We start from the raw sequence: 18262 nt of genomic DNA, 5'->3' as shown, positions 1-18262 counted from the left end.
CAAGAATCTTGGTTAAGTGGTTGGGAGGTGCATATTTTTGTTCTCTTCTGCTATGCAGATTAGTTTCTTTGAATGCTCCACAGGTTTGTAAAGGTATACAGGAATGTTGTTAATAGCTAGCTGTCGTATAACTTACATTTAGTAAAACCTGACTGTAGGGGGACCATCAGAGTTAGAGCAGTATAGTCTCTGTGATGGACTTTTACAAGAAGGAATTTCTTAAGCAGTAGAATTTTCTCCCTGCCTGGTTGTGAAGCATGTTTATCATCGAAATGCAGGTGGCTTTGCATTACATACCTTATTTTAAAAAACTAAACAGACTGAAGTCTTTTCATAACTTGGTAAAAAAGTTAGTGTTTCTGCACTTTATTACAATTGACTGAGCTGTGACAAATTTTTTCCTGTCTGGCTTTACAACGTCTGCCCTACACAAGAATGGTTCTGAGGCAGAGTACTACTTGAATGAAAGCCTACCCTTTTTAATAATGCGCACTCGGGCATCTGGATAAAATTACTCAGTTTTCACGAGAGGTTTGAGTCAAAAATAAAGAGAAGGGTTAAGTCAGTATGTTGTACTCTTCCCATCATATAAAGGATGTGTTTTGTGAAAGTCTTAACCATTGCTCTCTTAGCGGTAAGTCTGCCTTGTGTTAGAAGGTGTAACAACTGTTGTAATACAGTATTTTTTTGCCTTTGCCTTTGTACTTAGAATTGAGAGATAATTTGGAAATAGATGTTGAAAATTTGTGCTTTTCAAAAAATCGCAAAGTATTCAAAACTACAAATAAAAGATTATGTAATCTTTAAAACTATGTTTTAAACTTGGTGAATTGGAAATAGTATTAGAAAAATGTAGCACATCTGACCAGAAGCTCTTTATAGTTAATATGTGGTTTATAGTCTCCAGTTGTAGGTCGCTCTCAAGGGCAGCAGCAGGAAAAGAAGCAGTTTGACCTTTTAAGTGATCTTGGCTCAGACATCTTTGCTGCTCCAGCACCTCAGTCAACAGCTACAGCCAATTTTGCTAACTTTGCACATTTCAACAGTCACGCAGGTACGTGTGTTTTTCCCAACAGCTTTTTGCCAGATGCATATATATAGCACTGAGAAAGATCCATTCTTTTTAAAGCTTAAATATCAGTAAATGTGTTCTATTGAGGGTTGGGCCCTCATAGCTGTTGACGTGTAATATGTAGCCATGTAACGCTGGTGCTTTTTTAATCACAGAAGAGATTATACTTAATGTCCGATACTGACATGACCTCTTTCCAAAGAAAAATGGGGAAAGACTTTTTAATGTATTTTTTCACCCTTTTAATATGGAAAATTGCAAATATTCAGAAGTGACCAGATAATAGAACCGTTGTGTACTCATTGCTTATGCCTAATCTGGTTTCATTTGTCATTCTATTCCTTAACATTGCTCCTCTTAATTATTTTGAAGCAATTTTAGATGTATTTGTTTATCCCTAAATATTTTATATGTATCTATAAAACAGAAGACCTTTGTTAAACATAACCACAGTAGTGTTATCATTCCCTAATAATAATAATTATAATTATAACAATAATTATAATTATTATTATTTATTAGTCACTATTCAAATTTTCCATTCCAGTTCAGACAAACACACACAGAGTTTATTCAAATAAGGTGTACACACTGCACTTGGGAGATATATCACATAGTCTGTGGGTTCTTCCTCCATCTCTATTTTCTCCTCTGTTATTTGTTGAAGAAATCAGGTTATTTGTCCTGTAGAGTATGTAGTTGATTTTACTCTGAATTTGTTGATTGCACCACTGTGGGGTCCCTTAGCAGGTTCCTCTCTCTGTATTCTCTATACATTGATAGTTGGTTCTAGATATATGATCTGTTACAGGTTATTCTTTTGGCGGGGTGCAAACCTGCTACTTACAGTTTAAGAGGCACGTATTATTGATGGTTTCCGTTTTTGTAATGTGAGCTGTTGATGCTCCGTGCCTGGGTCCATTATGCAAAATGTTGATATTCTAAATTTATCATTCCTTCATTTATGAGCTGAAATATTTCTTCAAAAATCTTCAGTTATCCAATGGTATGATTTGTATAGGAAAGTTAATATATGACTGATTCTGACCAGTCACATATCAGAATGAGTTGAAACCCCACCATATTTTAATGATCTGTTTTTTGTTTCACATCATTATGGATTCATAGATTTAACATTTGCTACATCTCAAATCTGTTGTCATTATTATCTTTATTGATGTTCATATTATCCCATCTTTAGAGTAGCAGTATCTTCAGGTTGGCTGTAAAAGATATGACTTCTTTTTTTTATTCCCAGACTTAATCATGTTTGTTACAAAGAGTTAAATGTTCTTCACCAGAAATTAGAAATTACGGAGTTTTGTTTTGTAAATGAATATATAAACCTTGCAGTTACCTAAGTAATATTTAAAAATTGATTATTAAAGTATAGATGAAGTCATTTGTGCCTTTCTAATTGTAATAGTAAATAATGATAATGGACAGTGAAATGGCATAATGTGGTGAGAAGAAATAGGCTTTGGAGTCAGAATGGAGTCAGTCTTTAGAGTTGTTTCTTTATGCTTCCTTCTACTTTTTTTAATAAGGTCTGAAACAAATAATACATTATATGTTAAAAAAAAGAAGATAGTAGGAAGGGAAAAATGAAGAGGGGAAAATCAGAGGGGGAGACGAACCATGAGAGACTATGGACTCTGAGAAACAAACTGAGTGTTCTAGAGGGGAACGGGGTGGGGGGATGGGTTAGCCTAGTGATGGGTATTAAAGAGAGCACATGCTGCATGGAGCACTGGGTGTTATACGCAAGCAATGAATCATGGAACACTACATCAAAAACTAATGATGTAATGTATGGTGATTAACATAGCATAATAAAAATTAAAAAAAAGAAAAATAAGGTCCGATGTAAACGGTCTGAAAGCCTACATTGTATGTATCAGAGATATGTGTGAAATAATCTTTTGGATGCCAGTAAGCTTTGATGTGTATGTAACAGAAAATTTACCTGTCTGCATTTGTGAATGGTTGAGTAAGCATCAAACCGAATGTGGAGCACTAAAATTAAGAATTGATTTAGTCATTTTGTAGCCCTTTTATTTGATTATTTGAAACTTTGCTTTATATTTTTGCATGACTGTATGGGGTATTAGCTAATGTTTTTTATTGTTTCTTTGTCACTGATTTCCATAACTTTAATTATATAATCAGGAAAAATTCACGACTATCTTTCTAAAACTTGTATTTCACTATTTTGTGAGCATAGCAGAAACTAGCACTTACAGAATTGATTTCCTATTTGTATTTTAGAACTTATTTTACCTTCTTTTACTCACCTGTGAGATTGTGATGCTGTTCGTCTTTTTCATTTGATGACCTGGCTTATATAGTTGGATAATAATGGTATAAAGTGTAACATACATACATATATATATATATACACACACACACACACACACACAAACATACACACCCAAAATGTACTGTTTAAGATAGTTCGAAAAATTATGGAAAAGCTGCTCTTCAGCCACATTTCTTTCTAGCAAGCATTAAAGGAACTTTTTCTTTTAAATATTAATGAGAAAAAAATAAATATTAATGAAAGGATTTTCTAAGGGCCTGCTACAGAAGGAAATTATGGTGTAACTTACATATGTTTGTGTGTGTGTTTGCTTTAAAAAGGGATCCTAGAATGAAGAGGATCTCTTTTTCAGCAAAGATTGTACTGAGAAGGGTAAGAGGTCAGGAAGCTTTAAGATGTTGGGGCTGTGATAGGTTTCCCTTCTGTGTTAGCTATGCAGCGAAAAGCCCAGGAAACCAGGAGAGACTTTTTCCCCTTCACCCTCCAGATGGGTAGCCAGTCTCCTGTGACCAGAGAGGAGCCCCAGCTCTCTGTTGCCCCCTGTTGCTTTTGAATGCTGGCAAAAGGAGTTGAAGAATCAAAGAATATGGAGTAAGCCTTCTGTAATTCATGAATAGTTTGCATTTATCTCAGTTTTACACTTACTGATACATAATTTGAAGTGACTGATAACTACTAAGCTCTTTTGTAAATTTGCAACTTATTTCATGTTTCCCTTATGTTTTTGTCTTTAAATGCAATTTGTGAATATTCACCATTCAGGGAATTAATGCTATATTCTTCCAGGTAGCCTTGTTAGCCAGAAATAGTTACACAGGTCATTGCAGCTCTACAAGCTGCTTGGTAGCATGATTTTACTCAGAGCATCAGTAACTCCTTTAAAATGCTCTTTGAAAATAGTAGCCATTTTTTAATTGTAGAATATGTTAAAGAAAAAAGGAAAGAAATGAAACCTGTAATTTTATCAGATTGTTAGAAGATAGTAGATCTTAACTATTTTGTCTCTTTTCCACATGTGATGGAAATGGTAGGAAAGATGGGTCTGTGAGGATATAGTTTAATAACCATGTCAGTTGGTCAGGTTGCCTAAGAGGAGTAGTTTTTTAGCCTAAAGTTCTTATTTACAGATGCACACTCAAATCACCTTTTTTTAAAAAAAAAAAAAACTCCATTTGATTCCAGAATAAAATATATACACATGCTACAAGAAGAAGCTAGTAAAATTATTCATTTATTTCCTCTTTTTCCATTCTATGTCTTTTCCCCTAGCCTTTATAAGAACCCTGAATCTTTTATTTTTCCATGTATGGCCCACAAATATAAAGTCATTGATAGCTGAGTTGGCACCCTGAAATTTCCATGTGTTTTTTTTTTTTTAAGTTTTTTTTTTTTTTTTTTTTAAGATTTGTTTATTAGAGAGAGAGAGAGGGCATGTGAGCGAGCATGCATGCAGCAGGTGGAGGGGGGCAGGGAGAGCATCCTCAAGCAGAGTCTCCCAAGAGATCATGACCTGAGCCAAAACCTAAGAGTTGGACGCCCAACCGAGTTGCCCAGGCACCTCTTAAAAAACCTTTTAAGGTTGGGTGCCTGGGTGGCTCAGATGGTTAAGCGTCTGCCTTCGGCTCAGGTCATGATCCCAGTGTCCTGGGATCGAGTCCCGCATCGGGCAACCTGCTCTTGAGAGCCTGCTTCTCCCTCTGCCTCTCTCTCTCTCTGTCTCTCATGAATAAATAAATAAAATCTTTAAAAAAAAGAAAAAAAAAAAACAAAAAACCTTTTAAGGTGAAAATTTTCTCGTGGACAGATTGATATGACGGAACTTTTAATAGCAAATGATAATTACTCAGATATGCCAATCTAGTTAGCATTATTTTATAGGGAAACCTATTATGTTTTCAGATAGTTTAATGGCTTAAAAGCCAGACGTCTTCACCCTTCCTCTGAACATCCTGGCTGACGTGGTATGTGAGGATGTGTATCAGTGGTGGGATTATTGCTGTGTTCAGGAAAAGTCATCTTCTACAGAAGTACTTACTCAGAAACATAATTAACCTACAGAATTTAATAGTTAACTTTGCTTGGTTGGTAGTATACCTATCACAAACCTATGAACTATAAACTGTCATTGATGTTTGTCACACCTTGTACTAGGGATGGATGTTAAACTTCATTGTCTTGCCACCCAGTTAACACAAGTGAGTAATATAATGCATTGTGGAAGGAACCACATGCAAAGGGGGATGTTCTAATCCCCTGTTGACACATGGATATACAGCCTCAGGACTACCAGATAACACTGATTTTAAGAGAAGCAAGAAAGCTTGTTTATTTAATGTGCGGTGTTCTAAGTGTTGGGGTTGATGAAAAAGAATTTAAATATGTAGGTGAAACAAATTCAGCTGAATTTGATGAAGGCAGTCAGTTTCTGTCTCTGGTCTCTACGTTTATCTTCCTTTCTCATAAATACCCTATCTCACTGGAGAGGAAAAGACAATTCTCAGCAAGACTTAGGCTCATTAACTTTAGTGCCTTAAATTCTTAAACTGAGATTACTTCTTTGTGCTTTTTGAGATAAGATTATATTTAAAAAGCATCTTTACTGTTTTGTTACATTCTGTTCAGTTTATATTTCTTTGTATAGAGATTGCTTGAGGTTACAGATTAGTAATTTTTGTTATTATTGAATTTATTAGTGTTTAATTTCCAGAATTGTGGTTTCTAAAATGTCATTCGACAGTACTTACCAATTTTAAAAGTTACTATAACCATTTGTTGAAGACACTGAGTAGGTACAATGTCTCCATATAAAAACTGCGAAAGAAGTATTACAAAGTCCTGCTTTGCTATAATGAATAGATACTTGATTAACGTGTTTGGTGCTCCAGTTGGAAAACACCAGTGTTTACAAATGTGGTAAAATAGACTTGACTAACAAAATGGATTGTTGAACTGATTTGTTTCCTGATGATGTTTGAAACATGTTAAAATATGTATTTTCCCTATAATGGTCTAAATGTAAGTTAAATATAGAGTATGTATTATTATAGACTACATATTCACATATATTCGAGGTTATAAGTGATAAACCAGCTTAGGGACCTAATTCCTTTTTCTCCAATGTATAGATGCATTTCATTTATTCACAGATGTAGTGGTAAATTGTTCAGGAAACTTAGAACTTGTCTTTTGAAATATAACCCACTCTAAATTTGAGAACTTCCTATACCATATTCTTTTATTCTTTTGGTTGATAGTTATATTATCTATATGTTAAATATTCGACTTCTTTTGTCTTTTAGTAGAATTTTCCTCTTCTGGGCCTAGTATTCCACAGTTCTTAAAAATTTATTCCTGTTGTCTTACAAGTTATAGAGTCATACTGCTGGATTTGCAAGTACAGGTCATTTAGTGAATCCTTTTGTTTTGCTAGTGAAAAAACTGGTGGAGCCTGAGCAATTGAGGGACTTGTCCAAGGCTGTACAGTTTTCATGTTAGGATGGAATTCTCTGATTATTTTGGATTCCCTTTTCACAAACTTATTTGATTATACTAAATGGTAACTGGGTTTAAACTTATATTTATTATTTAAACTTGTGTCAGTATTTCTTTCAAAATATTTTTCAATATATTGATCCTTTATTTATTAGTATATCTTTCATTGTGTTTATTTTTGGGAAAGTAAAATCTCAGCTGTTAATTGAATCTTATTATGTTAATTAGAAATAATAACAAAAGATTTCAGAGTGTCCAGAAAATACAAAATTTATTTTGTTACATGATAAGCAGCCTTTTAATTTAGATACCTCTGTGTAATGTTTGAGAGCTTGGACAAATGTGTTTAAAAAAGGTTTTCAAGAACAAAGTATGAGCAGTGATATGTATATATAGCATAGCATTTCCACCTCTCAGAAGTGCTGGATGTGAGGACGTAGGAAGGGAAGTGTGTCTAGTAAAGGAGGTGTCTAGTAAAAGGAGGTCTACTTTAGGTGCATTTCCCCCTGCTGCAGTCATACCCTTTCAGATAGACACAAAAGAGTAATTACATAAAATGCTATAAGTTTTCCTGATTATCTTCCTAGAATAATAATTTACTTTGTTAGCAGAAAATTTCTTGTTTAGTAACTTTTTTTGGTTTGTCTAAATTAGAATACATATTTATTGCAAAAGCCTAGTAAACTTAAGCAAAGGAGAAAATGATACCAATCTGAAAACTCACTACTTTTGTTAACGAAAATGCAGATTTTCTGTGCCCGTGATACCATGCTAACAAAATTGGCAAATGAAAATGTATTTGGAATTTATTAACCTGTTTATCTTGTTTACTTTGTCATAAGCATTTTTGAATAGGACTACGTGTTCTATGTGTTTTTTTTTTAAATGGCTGCCTTATATTTCTTTGTATGATGTTTCATAATATATTTAAGTGATCCCTCATTACTGGCCATTTGAGTTTTTAAATTTTTTTCATTATTATTATAAAACACATATGTTGTTTAGTTGTTAGATGTAGCCATGTTCATTTACAAGATTATTCCTTTATGAAAACTTCCTTGAAGTGAAATTGCCTGCAAAGGATTTAAAGTGGCTGACTTTTACTATGTTGATGGCATTTAACCTTTATCTTTTGGGCATGCTTTTCATTCTTCCCACTTAGCATTCCCTTTCCTGCATACCAACCACTTCTCATCATATTCTCTATAAAAAGTTTATTCAGCATCCATTTTAGCCTTTAAAAAAAAGTCTTCTGAATTATTTTACTTAGCTACATATTTTAAGTTTAGAGAAGCCTAAAAATTTGCTCTTATGTTGATGATCTGTGGGGAAAAAAGCAGTTGGTCTTTTTCACTGAGTCTGAAGTACACTAATGTTATAAATTTTACTGTTTTCATCATTTCTCAAATTTTAGTATGTGTGAAGAATGGCAGGCTTCTAAACAGAATGTGGATATCTTTGATTTATTTGACAATCATGTCGTTGTTAAACATTCAATTTTTTCATCTTTATATGCCATGGTGTAAAATAGTTGTAAACTTAGAAAAAAGCCAAAAAGAATATTTAACCTTCTTTGTATCATTATTTTAGATTCACATAGCTGATGAATCACTTACTACCATTTTAAATCTGAATTTTCCAGAATGTAATCTATATCCTACATCTCTGTTTGCTTTACTGTAACTCATGTATTTAATGCTCTTAGAGTGTCCTTTAATAGAATCACTTTTACTGTACTATTCCTGAGGTTATTCAAAGGGTATTGTGTACACATTTATCGTTATACAAAGTGTTTTGGGGGAAATTTTTGGATACTTTTCAGTGAATTGCTTGAAACTGGGTTAAATAAACACTGGTAGGATTTAAGATTTGATTTCTAAATGAATTCTCTTTAAAGTGAGTTGTGAGACAAACTTTTCATAAAATTTCACTTGTCATATTTTTCATTTATAATTTTCATATTCATTAACATATATTGTTCCTTACCATTTACAGCTCAGAATTCTGCAAATGCAGATTTTGCAAACTTTGATGCATTTGGACAGTCTAGTGGTTCGAGTAATTTTGGAGGTTTCCCCACAGCGAGTCACTCTCCTTTTCAGCCCCAAACTACAGGTAGAGCTTCTCCAGCATTATGCTTTAATGTTTACTTTGAAACACAAAACTCTCTAGATGTAGTTTGAAAAATTATCCTAAACTTAAATTCTATAATTATTTGATTTTCAAATAGTTCTATCCTTATAAAGCTCTGGGGAAACCTGAAATCTTTTTTTCTATGTTCATCTGGTTTTTTTGTTTGTTTGTTTGTTTTTTAACTTTCTGGTGTGTTGTCTAATTCACAGTGTCTGTTCTCTTCCTTTTCCTGTGTATGAATCTTCCTTAAATTTCTTTACGCACAGGAGCATTACAGTGCTAAAAATTTGTTAAATTCACAGAGCACATTGAATAAAGGATCGCTTCCATACAAATAAAAGTAATTTTCAGGGCAGCAAGCTTGAGAAGATAAATACTGGTAGTCAAAAGGAGATCATTGAACAGTCACTCTAATCGGACTGGAAATAGTTTTCTGTGCAGGAATCGGTCTTTAAGCATTGAGTACTCTCCCATAAACTGTATTGTTTTCAGAATCTCATTGAACCCTCCTTTAGATCTTTGGCTGATTATTTTTCTTTCAACTTTTAACTCTGTGTATTGTCTTAAAGACTTTTCTTTCAATTTTCTTTTTTTTTTCTTCTTTAAATTCCATCATTTACATAATTTCTGGCTGTCCAGCATTTAGAATGCTTTCATCTAGCTGCAGTTTTGGTGAATTTACTTCAGCTTTTCCTCTCCAGGCTTCCAACAGTAAGTTCTGTTGTCAAGTAGGCATCTTTTACTAATTTGTACGTTTTATGTTGTTTCATGGATTTTTCAATTATAGAATATTACTCATCTCTTAATGATAATCATTCTGAAATTCTCACTTTTATTCTCTCTTCACTATTACTAAACTCAGATTTAGAGAACACAGTGGTATACAATAAAAGAGTTGATTTAATAATTTAGTTTTTAATAATTTGAAGTAAATTTCATCATACAAATTTTGAAAGCTTAGTATTACATATTTTGTTCACCAGCTACTTGTAACAGATCACAATGTTAAATACCAACACATCTTACTTAGTTTTGATTGAAAACAACTGGAGTTTAATTCCTGAAAGAAATTTTATCAGTATAAATTTTACAATGTCTGTAATACTAGTTGATGGTAAAGTGTTTGTGTTCTCTTTTTTAAAATAGGGCTGTATCTTTCTGTTTTTTAAAATATCTGTAATTGTGCTTTGCTATCATTTAATATATAGGTATATGTATATACTATTTTGATTGCTGAAACTAATATGTGGGTGTAAAGAGCTAATGCCAACAGTGTAGCATCAAAAGCATAGAAAGAAATAGTCTGGCTTTAGTCTTTTGATAGTACTTCAGGGAAGTTTCTAGAGTATAGAACAGTCTTTAAAATCTTAGCAGAATTAGTGACCATTAGGTGAATTGTGATCTATAAATTAAAAAATTGGTATGATACTTAGATTATACATTGTGTACTATAATTTTTATTCCTTAAACTATATAATAGGGCATGATTTTACTGAGGACGATCATGATATTATATGTACATTAAATTATTATGTGGAATTAAATATTAGCTCTTTAAGTAAAATAAGCCTAAAGCTCAAAGACCACTTTTTAAGATATTGTGGCTCAAAATAGTACATCTTAAACATTTTAAATCTCTACCCTGGGATTTGTTTCAACCCTGTCTCTTTTGGAGCTACAAGAGCTTATAGTATACTTTGCGTTTTGCTTATGGAGTCCATTTAGGGAGAACTAGTAAAAGGTGATAGTATATAGATAGCTGAATAGTTTATAAAATAACTAAGTCTCAAACCCGGTAGCAAGGAGTTACTCTTCTGTGAATTATAGTCTTTACTTGAGGGTAGATAATTACACATAGTAAGTTGTTACCCTACATGTTGCCAGGGCCTTTGAAAATGTAGTTTCTCAAATTATAAAAAGTCCTGTGTAGATGATTAAAATTAAATGCCTTTTGCCAGTAGAATTGCTTATAGAACACTTAATTAAGAAAGAAATCATATAATCTATCAAAGGATTTTAGGAGAAGTCTAGAAATTTCAAGTGTTTTGTTTATTCTGTTACAGGTGGAAGTGCTGGATCAGTAAATGCTAATTTTGCTCATTTTGATAACTTCCCCAAATCCTCCAGTGCTGATTTTGGAACCTTCAATACTTCCCAGAGTCATCAAACAGCATCAGCTATTAGTAAAGTTTCAACGAACAAAGCTGGTCTACAGACTACAGACAAATATGCAGCACTTGCTAATTTAGACAATATCTTCAGTGCTGGGCAAGGTATTAAGCTTTAAACAAAATAAATACAAATTTGTATATTAAACAGTCCTCTAGATTTGGTTGCATTTATTACAATTTAAGGTCGTTATGCTTTTCATAGTTGTGAAGAAATTTTCTCCATACTAAAGGTTCATGACTATTTCCCATATTTTGAATGTGAAATAATCCAATAATAGGCCTTTTGGAAGGCCTAGAAACTATTTGTAGACTTCTAATTTTAAAAGAAAGTAATTGACAAAATTGAATTTTGTCTTAGAAAGCATGCTTCACTGTTGGAAGGCCATAGAGGGCCAACATATCCTATTAATAGTGCTGATTGGAGGGTTATATGGTGGTTTTTGTAATATATTCGTTTTGAACTATTTTTACTATTACTATGTTGGTATTTAAAAAAAAACAAACCCATTATTTTTACAGTGTATTTTTATACCTGGTTTTGATCTTAAGCCCCAGTATTTTGCCTCTAAAAATGCATAGTGTGGTTGAGAACAGCAGAGGTCTGCTTTGGACTGGAGTCTGCATCCTGATCTCTGACTGTGCTTTCTCAGCTCCAGAATGAGGGTAGTAATAGCATTGAACTCATACGTGTTATTGTATCTCAGTCATTTAGAACAGTGCCTGGCACATGATAAGTGCTGTGTAAATGTCTCCTCTTAATACTGTCTCTAACTTTTTCATGGACAACCCTGGCAAAATGATACTGTTTATGGGTTCACATTGGGTCTAGCATTTTATAAATTTGTATGTTCACTTGAATGAGAATCACCTGTTCTGGAGATGTTAATGTAGCACTTTGAGAATATGTTCTTTATACATAAGCTAGACATGTTATTGGTACAGAGTGTTCGTTTTTGTTACAGAAACAGTATTTTGTCTCTACCACAGTGGTACCTGTAGCAACTAATCTTGTCGGATGGTTTCTAGGTAGTTTTATTACATAAGACTGTAGAGTCCTGTCTATTTATTTACTTAGCTTTAAATCGGTTTTAAATTTACACGTGTTTCATGGCAAATGTGGTTGATAAATTGAAAGCATAACTAAGTTTTCAGTGTAATTTGTTTTTGTTCGTTTATAGGTGGTGATCAGGGGAGTGGCTTTGGGACCGCAGGTAAAGCTCCTGTTGGTTCTGTGGTTTCAGTTCCCAGTCAGTCAAGTGCATCCTCAGACAAATATGCAGCCCTGGCAGAACTGGACAGCGTTTTCAGCTCTGCAGCCACTTCCAGTAACGCATATACTTCCACAAGTAATGCCAGCAGGTACCTTGTCTCAGTCAATGTTCCTGCTTCATGTTGCATCTTTTTTTTTTCAACTCTGAATAATAATGTTAAATAATGACTGGGGACATATTTTTTAAATTCTTGAATATTTTTGTAGTTTGCAGAAACTGAGTGTAATTTATTAATTAAAATATCCTTGAGTTTTTATTTAATCAAAGGTTTTGTTACTTTTCTTCCTTGAACACGAAAGTGTAATTGAGAGTATGTACACATCTCAGAGTGAGGGGTTATATACAGATTTAATTATACTGAGCAGAAAATCCATTTAGCAAATTAGATACTTTTATCTTAGTCATGAAGACTACACACTGTAAGTAACATGTTGTAGCTTTAGTTGTAAATAAACATTTTTAGAAATGTTTGCAAGAGAATCCAAGACCCAATTCTGTATCTCGTCAGTGTCCTACTGGTATTAACACATAGATATGTCCTTAACTGTGTTCAAATATATCTGATGTGAGGGACTTCTTGGCAGCAGGAAGTCTTAACACATTATAACAGCAATAGATCTTTAAAAACTCTTATAGTTGTAACTTCTACATTTCTGAAGGAAACAGATGCAGAAGTGTAGGTGACTTACCATGCAGTGCTTTATCCATCTCTTTGTTTTCCATCCTGCAGACTTGTCTCTTCTTTCTTCTGTTATCTGAGTACCTTTTTGTTTCCCTTTAGCATCTTTTCTAGAGAGAAATGGGAGGATTGTAACACTAACTACTTGGACTCTCCAGTAGTTAATTTTCTATATGCCAAACAGGAGTAATTGAATCCAAAGAATAAAGTTTAGAGTGTTTATATATATCTTGTTTCATTAAGATGGTCTGTGTTAGACATATATAATAGTGATCTATAGCAAGGTGACCATAAAGTCTGGAAACATAGGTATACATAAATGGTTTATTGATATTATATTACCATGTATTAGTGGTTCACAAAGTGTGGTCCATGGAACATTTGGGGTACCTGAGACCCTTTCAGGGGGTCTTTGAAGTTAAAATGATACTCACAATAATTCTGACAGGTTATTTGTGTTTTTAGTATTTGACATTTGTATTGATGGTGCAAAAACAGTGACAAGTAAAAACTTGCCAGCACTTTAGCACAGATTAAGACCACAACACCAAACTGTAGTAGTAGTCATCTAATAGTCATTATATTTCTTACCACCACACATTTCAGTTTTACTTGTGAATAGTCTTTCTTATGAATATTCTTTTTTTTTAAATAAGGTATAATTGGTATATAACATTGACTTCAGGTGTATAACATAATGATTTGATGTTTGTGTATATTGTGAAATGATCATGTAAATGTAGTTACTGTCCGTCCCTATACAGAGCTCACTTTTAGGATTTACTCTCTTTATAACTTTCAAGTATGCACTATAATATTATTGACTATAGTCACTGTGCTGTACATTACTTCCCTATGACTTATTTATATATTTTTACAAATATTCTTGATGAAACCATAAAAAAAAAATTAATTTTACTGAGGTGCCTGGGCGGCTCAGTTGGTTAAACGTCCGACTCTTGGTTTTAGCTTGGGTCATGATCTCATGGGTGGTGGGATGGAGCCCCACGTTGGGCTCTGAGCTGGGTGGGGAGTCGGCTTGAGATCTCTCCGTCTCTCTCTCTCTCTCTCTCTCTGCCCCCCCATTCTCTCTCTCAAATAAATCTTTTTAAAAAATCTAATTTTATTAAATATTGATCCTTAAATAATGTCCTAACTTTCTATGTGTTCAAGTAAGGTATGTATCAAGTAGTTTCTGCTGCATATTGAAGTACGGTGGGTGACTTGTGGGCAGTCAGCTTGTGTGGTTGCTTGAGTTGTGGAATGAACCAGCCACATATAATAATGGATATACCCATTGTTTTATGGAACACTGGTTATTTTATGGAACACTGGTTTTCCTTAAAAGACTGACATACCATGGTTATTCAGATTTTGATATTTGGCAGACATTTTCTCAAAAATGAAATATTTAAGTCTGTCACTTTAAGGAAAATAACTGATAAAATTCATACTTCCAAGCAAATATTAGAATTTTAGAAAATTTATTGGCTCCACCATGAGCTTGACAGCTTCACATTACTTTTTGATAAGATGAGTGGTGATATTACTGAATGTAAATTTTTGATTTTTACATAAAGAAATTGTTGACATTTATAAGATTTGCATCAGATATTTTCCAAATGATATAAAATTGATAAAAGATTCATTTAAAGTGCAAGATAGGTTAGTAGGTGTTACTTCAGTAGAGTGCAAAGGAATTCATTGATATGATTTCAGATTCCATTTTGCAGCTAACCGTTAGTAAACTATCACTGTCATTTTTGGTATGATACCAAGGAAAGTATTCAGTTACCTGAAAAATCTATTCAGATTCTCCTAGTTTGTCTACGGCCATACCACCCTGAATGTGCTCAATCTCGTCAGATTCTCCTAGCTTGTTCAGCTAGGTGTCTGTGAGCAGTTTTTCTTCTTATACTTTAAACAGTGTATCACAACAGGACAATCTTCTATTAAGGCAGCCATTGAAGGGATTTGCAGAAATACCATTGTGACTCTTAAGTTCCTTTGGTTTTAGAAAATAATAATTCTTTATCATAAAAATGCTACTATGTGAGCATGTAATAGCTTTATGGTTAATTTTAAAAGGATGAAATTTAAAAAAATTTCTGTTTTAATTTCTGTACTATACATATTATTAATATAATATACAGCACATCTACACAAAGACTCTTTGGGGTTCTCAGTAACTTTTCAAAATGTAAATGAGTCCTGAGATGTAAAGTTTAAGAACTGCTGTGATATATGGTATGTTCAGTATTACCTGTTTCCACATTTTATGGCCACCCTGTAGACTGGTTACCCTTGCTTTAAAAAAATAAAAAGAACTCTTTCTGTTTTTGTTTCCAGCAGTGTTTTCGGAACAGTGCCAGTGGGTGCTTCGGCACAGACACAGCCCGCTTCTTCCAGTGTGCCTGCTCCCTTTGGAGGTAGTGTTTCTGGTACATAGACTGGTTTTTATAAAGAGCTTGTGTATATTGTATTGCATTTTCTTAGGAATACTGGAAGGCTATGAAAGCAACAATTTATTACCAGAAAGCTCTAATTTTCTATCTTCATAAATGTATGCATATTTTTAATAATTGAATACAAATATATTAGGATTTTATAGTGTATTTTTGTAATTTTTTAAAGCTACGCCTTCCACAAATCCATTTGTTGCTGCTGCTGGTCCTTCTGTGGCATCTTCTACAAATCCATTTCAGACCAATGCCAGAGGAGCAACAGGTAGGAAATAAATATGGATTATAGAACAGAAAACTTTGGAAAAGCTGTCTGTTTATTGCAAAGACACCATGGGAAGAACATCAGAAAATAAAGTTCTTCTTTCTTACTGTAGTGAATGGGAAGTGGATGGAAGAGCTTGTCCGTAAAGTGTACGGTAGCTGAAAGCTTATAAAATCCTGGACTTTCATATTTGAGAGGGACCCTAGCAGTTCTCTAGTGGCCCCCACCGCTCAGTCACAGCTTTCGTTCTTCAGGTGAGGCAGCCCAAGCACGGAGGCGAGACTTCTTAGAGCCATGCAGCCATTTTGTGACCGAGATGGGACTTTTGAATGTAGTAATTCTGATTCATTTGGTGGTCTGGTTTTGGAATTACTGGTTATTACTCATTCAAGCTTAATAGGAAAAATTTGTGAGAAGTTTTTTTTTTTTGTTTGTGTTTTCCTCTTCATGAGATGGCAAAAAACGCATTAGCTTTGTTACATGAGGTCTTAGCAGTTAGGTCTTTTCTAGTGCTTCTCTCTTTTAGGGCATTCACATTTTTTAAGTTGTGCAAACCTGATTTGATTGGGATACAATATTTGAATATTTTCTCTTGATAATTTTTTAATCCTCTTTATTCCTTCCCTTTTTTCTTTTTGGTTCATGCTGCAAGCCAGCCGCATAGTTTTCGTATTGCGCCTCTTTGATTTTTGTCCTGTCACCCTGAACACCAGAACTGTTTCCCAGTATCTTGGGGTGTCAGCAAATACATGTGGTATAGCTTGAAACCCATTAAGGCCAGCTTTGTTTTGTGTACGTGTCTCAATAATTTTAGAACTAAAGCTTTATGCATATAGCATATATTGATGTGAAATCTTGAAAGAGTAAGGTGCTTGTAACATAATTTGTGCCATAAGAATTGGTAATTATTAGCAAATCCGTGTCATTGGCAAGATTAGGAATTGTGGTAGTAGGAGTTTCTTCAGTCATAATTTGTTGGTATCTCACATAATAGATGTTTAATAAGTATTTTAATTCCACATAATTTTTTTTAAAAGTTTGTTTTAATTCAGGTATACCTAATCAGCGATTTAATTTCTGTTGTGTTTTGGATGGAAATACTCATCATTTACGATATATGTAACATTTCTATTTCTTAGCACATTATTTTGACTTAGTGGAATGAATATGTAAGATGTCTCTGGGCACATAGGATTCTGTACATTGTCTTATTTAGTCCTCTTAACTCTCATCAAATACATGTTGACAGCTGAGGGAAATGAAGCTCAGAAAAGTTAAGTGAATATGTTTTCGGTACAGCCAGACTTGTGTTCAGATGCTGATTTAGTATTTACATGCTAGGTGATCCTAATTTAAATGTTAATTGTGTATGAGTAGAGTAGAGTAAAGATGTTAGGAAGATGTACTAACATTTGTTGAGTGTTTAAAATTGTTTGCAAGATACTGTCGCAGTTTTTATAGCCTTTATAACCCCATCTGACAACTGAAGGATGGAAACTCAGATTGTACCTTGACTAAGCTTGTATTGATCTAACTTCTCTGAGCCTTATTGTCAGCCTTTTCTATAGAATGTGAAAAATATTCTCCAACTGGCAGGGTTTTTGTGAGAATTCAGATGATACAAATCACTGTGCATGGTCTTTGCATTATCCTAGATGGTTGGTAAATCTTTCCTATTATTTTCCTTTCATGACTGTACCTCCAAATTGGTTTGTCATTAGAGTTAAGGGCTTTTTTTGCTTATTTTATGTAGAGTATGAAAGTCCTTTAAAGTTAAGGATCTACATAGGATGTACAAGAATGTAAAAGGTACGATGTATGTTCAGATGATATAAGGTGATCTTTAGTATTAGGCTAAGCACAATTGAAAGGTAAATTGTGTCCACAAAGTCTTATTTCAAGGTAAAAAATGTTTTTCCATTATAAACCACTTTATCACATTGATCACCTTGTTACAGAAATGATTAAAAGTAAATGTTAACTACTTATGTTTCTGTTGAAGTTGAAATATGAATAGTATTTTGATAAATATACTATGCTTAGAAATTTCCAATGTCAAAATTAATATTCTTTAGGAAATATTTTTTGTTGCTTTCAGGTATTTTGTTAAATTCCATTTGAGGTAGCTTTTGAAGGAGGTTATTGCGTAGTAGTTCTTTGCAAAATTTAAAATGTTTTACTGATAATGTTTCTTTCTTAAAATACATATTTTAATCATTTTTCTTCTGCATTTATAAAGCTTTGGGGCTTTAATTTTCTTTCACCATGTTACATAGAAACCTTCATTAGGATATTAGCCAATATGGCCTAAGACCTTTTTCGTTTCAGGATTCTATAATAGCATTCTTTCTTACAGAGCTTTTGAGGCCTTAAATCCTAACAGTTAAATACAGTTTT

General features: G+C 33.5%; 1 protein-coding gene and 1 long non-coding RNA gene across 8 annotated transcripts in view; both read left to right on the top strand.

The window, feature by feature from the left end:
- Nucleotides 1-18262, top strand: part of AGFG1 (ArfGAP with FG repeats 1) — a 79986-nt gene that overhangs the window by 47522 nt on the left and 14202 nt on the right. For 4 of the 7 annotated variants that reach the window (XM_081813464.1, XM_081813462.1, XM_081813466.1 and 1 more), the window contains exons 5-10: nt 901-1054; nt 8880-8999; nt 11081-11290; nt 12367-12547; nt 15488-15567; nt 15773-15865. In XM_081813464.1, coding sequence (XP_081669590.1) covers nt 901-1054; nt 8880-8999; nt 11081-11290; nt 12367-12547; nt 15488-15567; nt 15773-15865 — 838 coding nt within the window. The remainder of the gene's footprint in view (nt 1-900; nt 1055-8879; nt 9000-11080; nt 11291-12366; nt 12548-15487; nt 15568-15772; nt 15866-18262) is intronic. The other 3 variants (XM_081813467.1, XM_081813468.1, XM_081813463.1) reach the window with 2 other exon arrangements.
- On the top strand, nt 2793-8397 carry LOC145720447 (uncharacterized). The gene is made up of 2 exons (XR_014143354.1): nt 2793-4970; nt 5175-8397. It is a non-coding gene; the product is annotated as an uncharacterized LOC145720447 (long non-coding RNA).

Source organism: Leptonychotes weddellii, chromosome 3 (genome assembly GCF_054177405.1).
Source record: "Leptonychotes weddellii isolate Sample4059 chromosome 3, ASM5417740v2, whole genome shotgun sequence".
Taxonomy (NCBI): Eukaryota; Metazoa; Chordata; class Mammalia; order Carnivora; family Phocidae; genus Leptonychotes; species Leptonychotes weddellii.
Note: the sequence above shows the minus strand (reverse complement) of the source record. Positions and strands in the feature narration are given on the sequence as shown.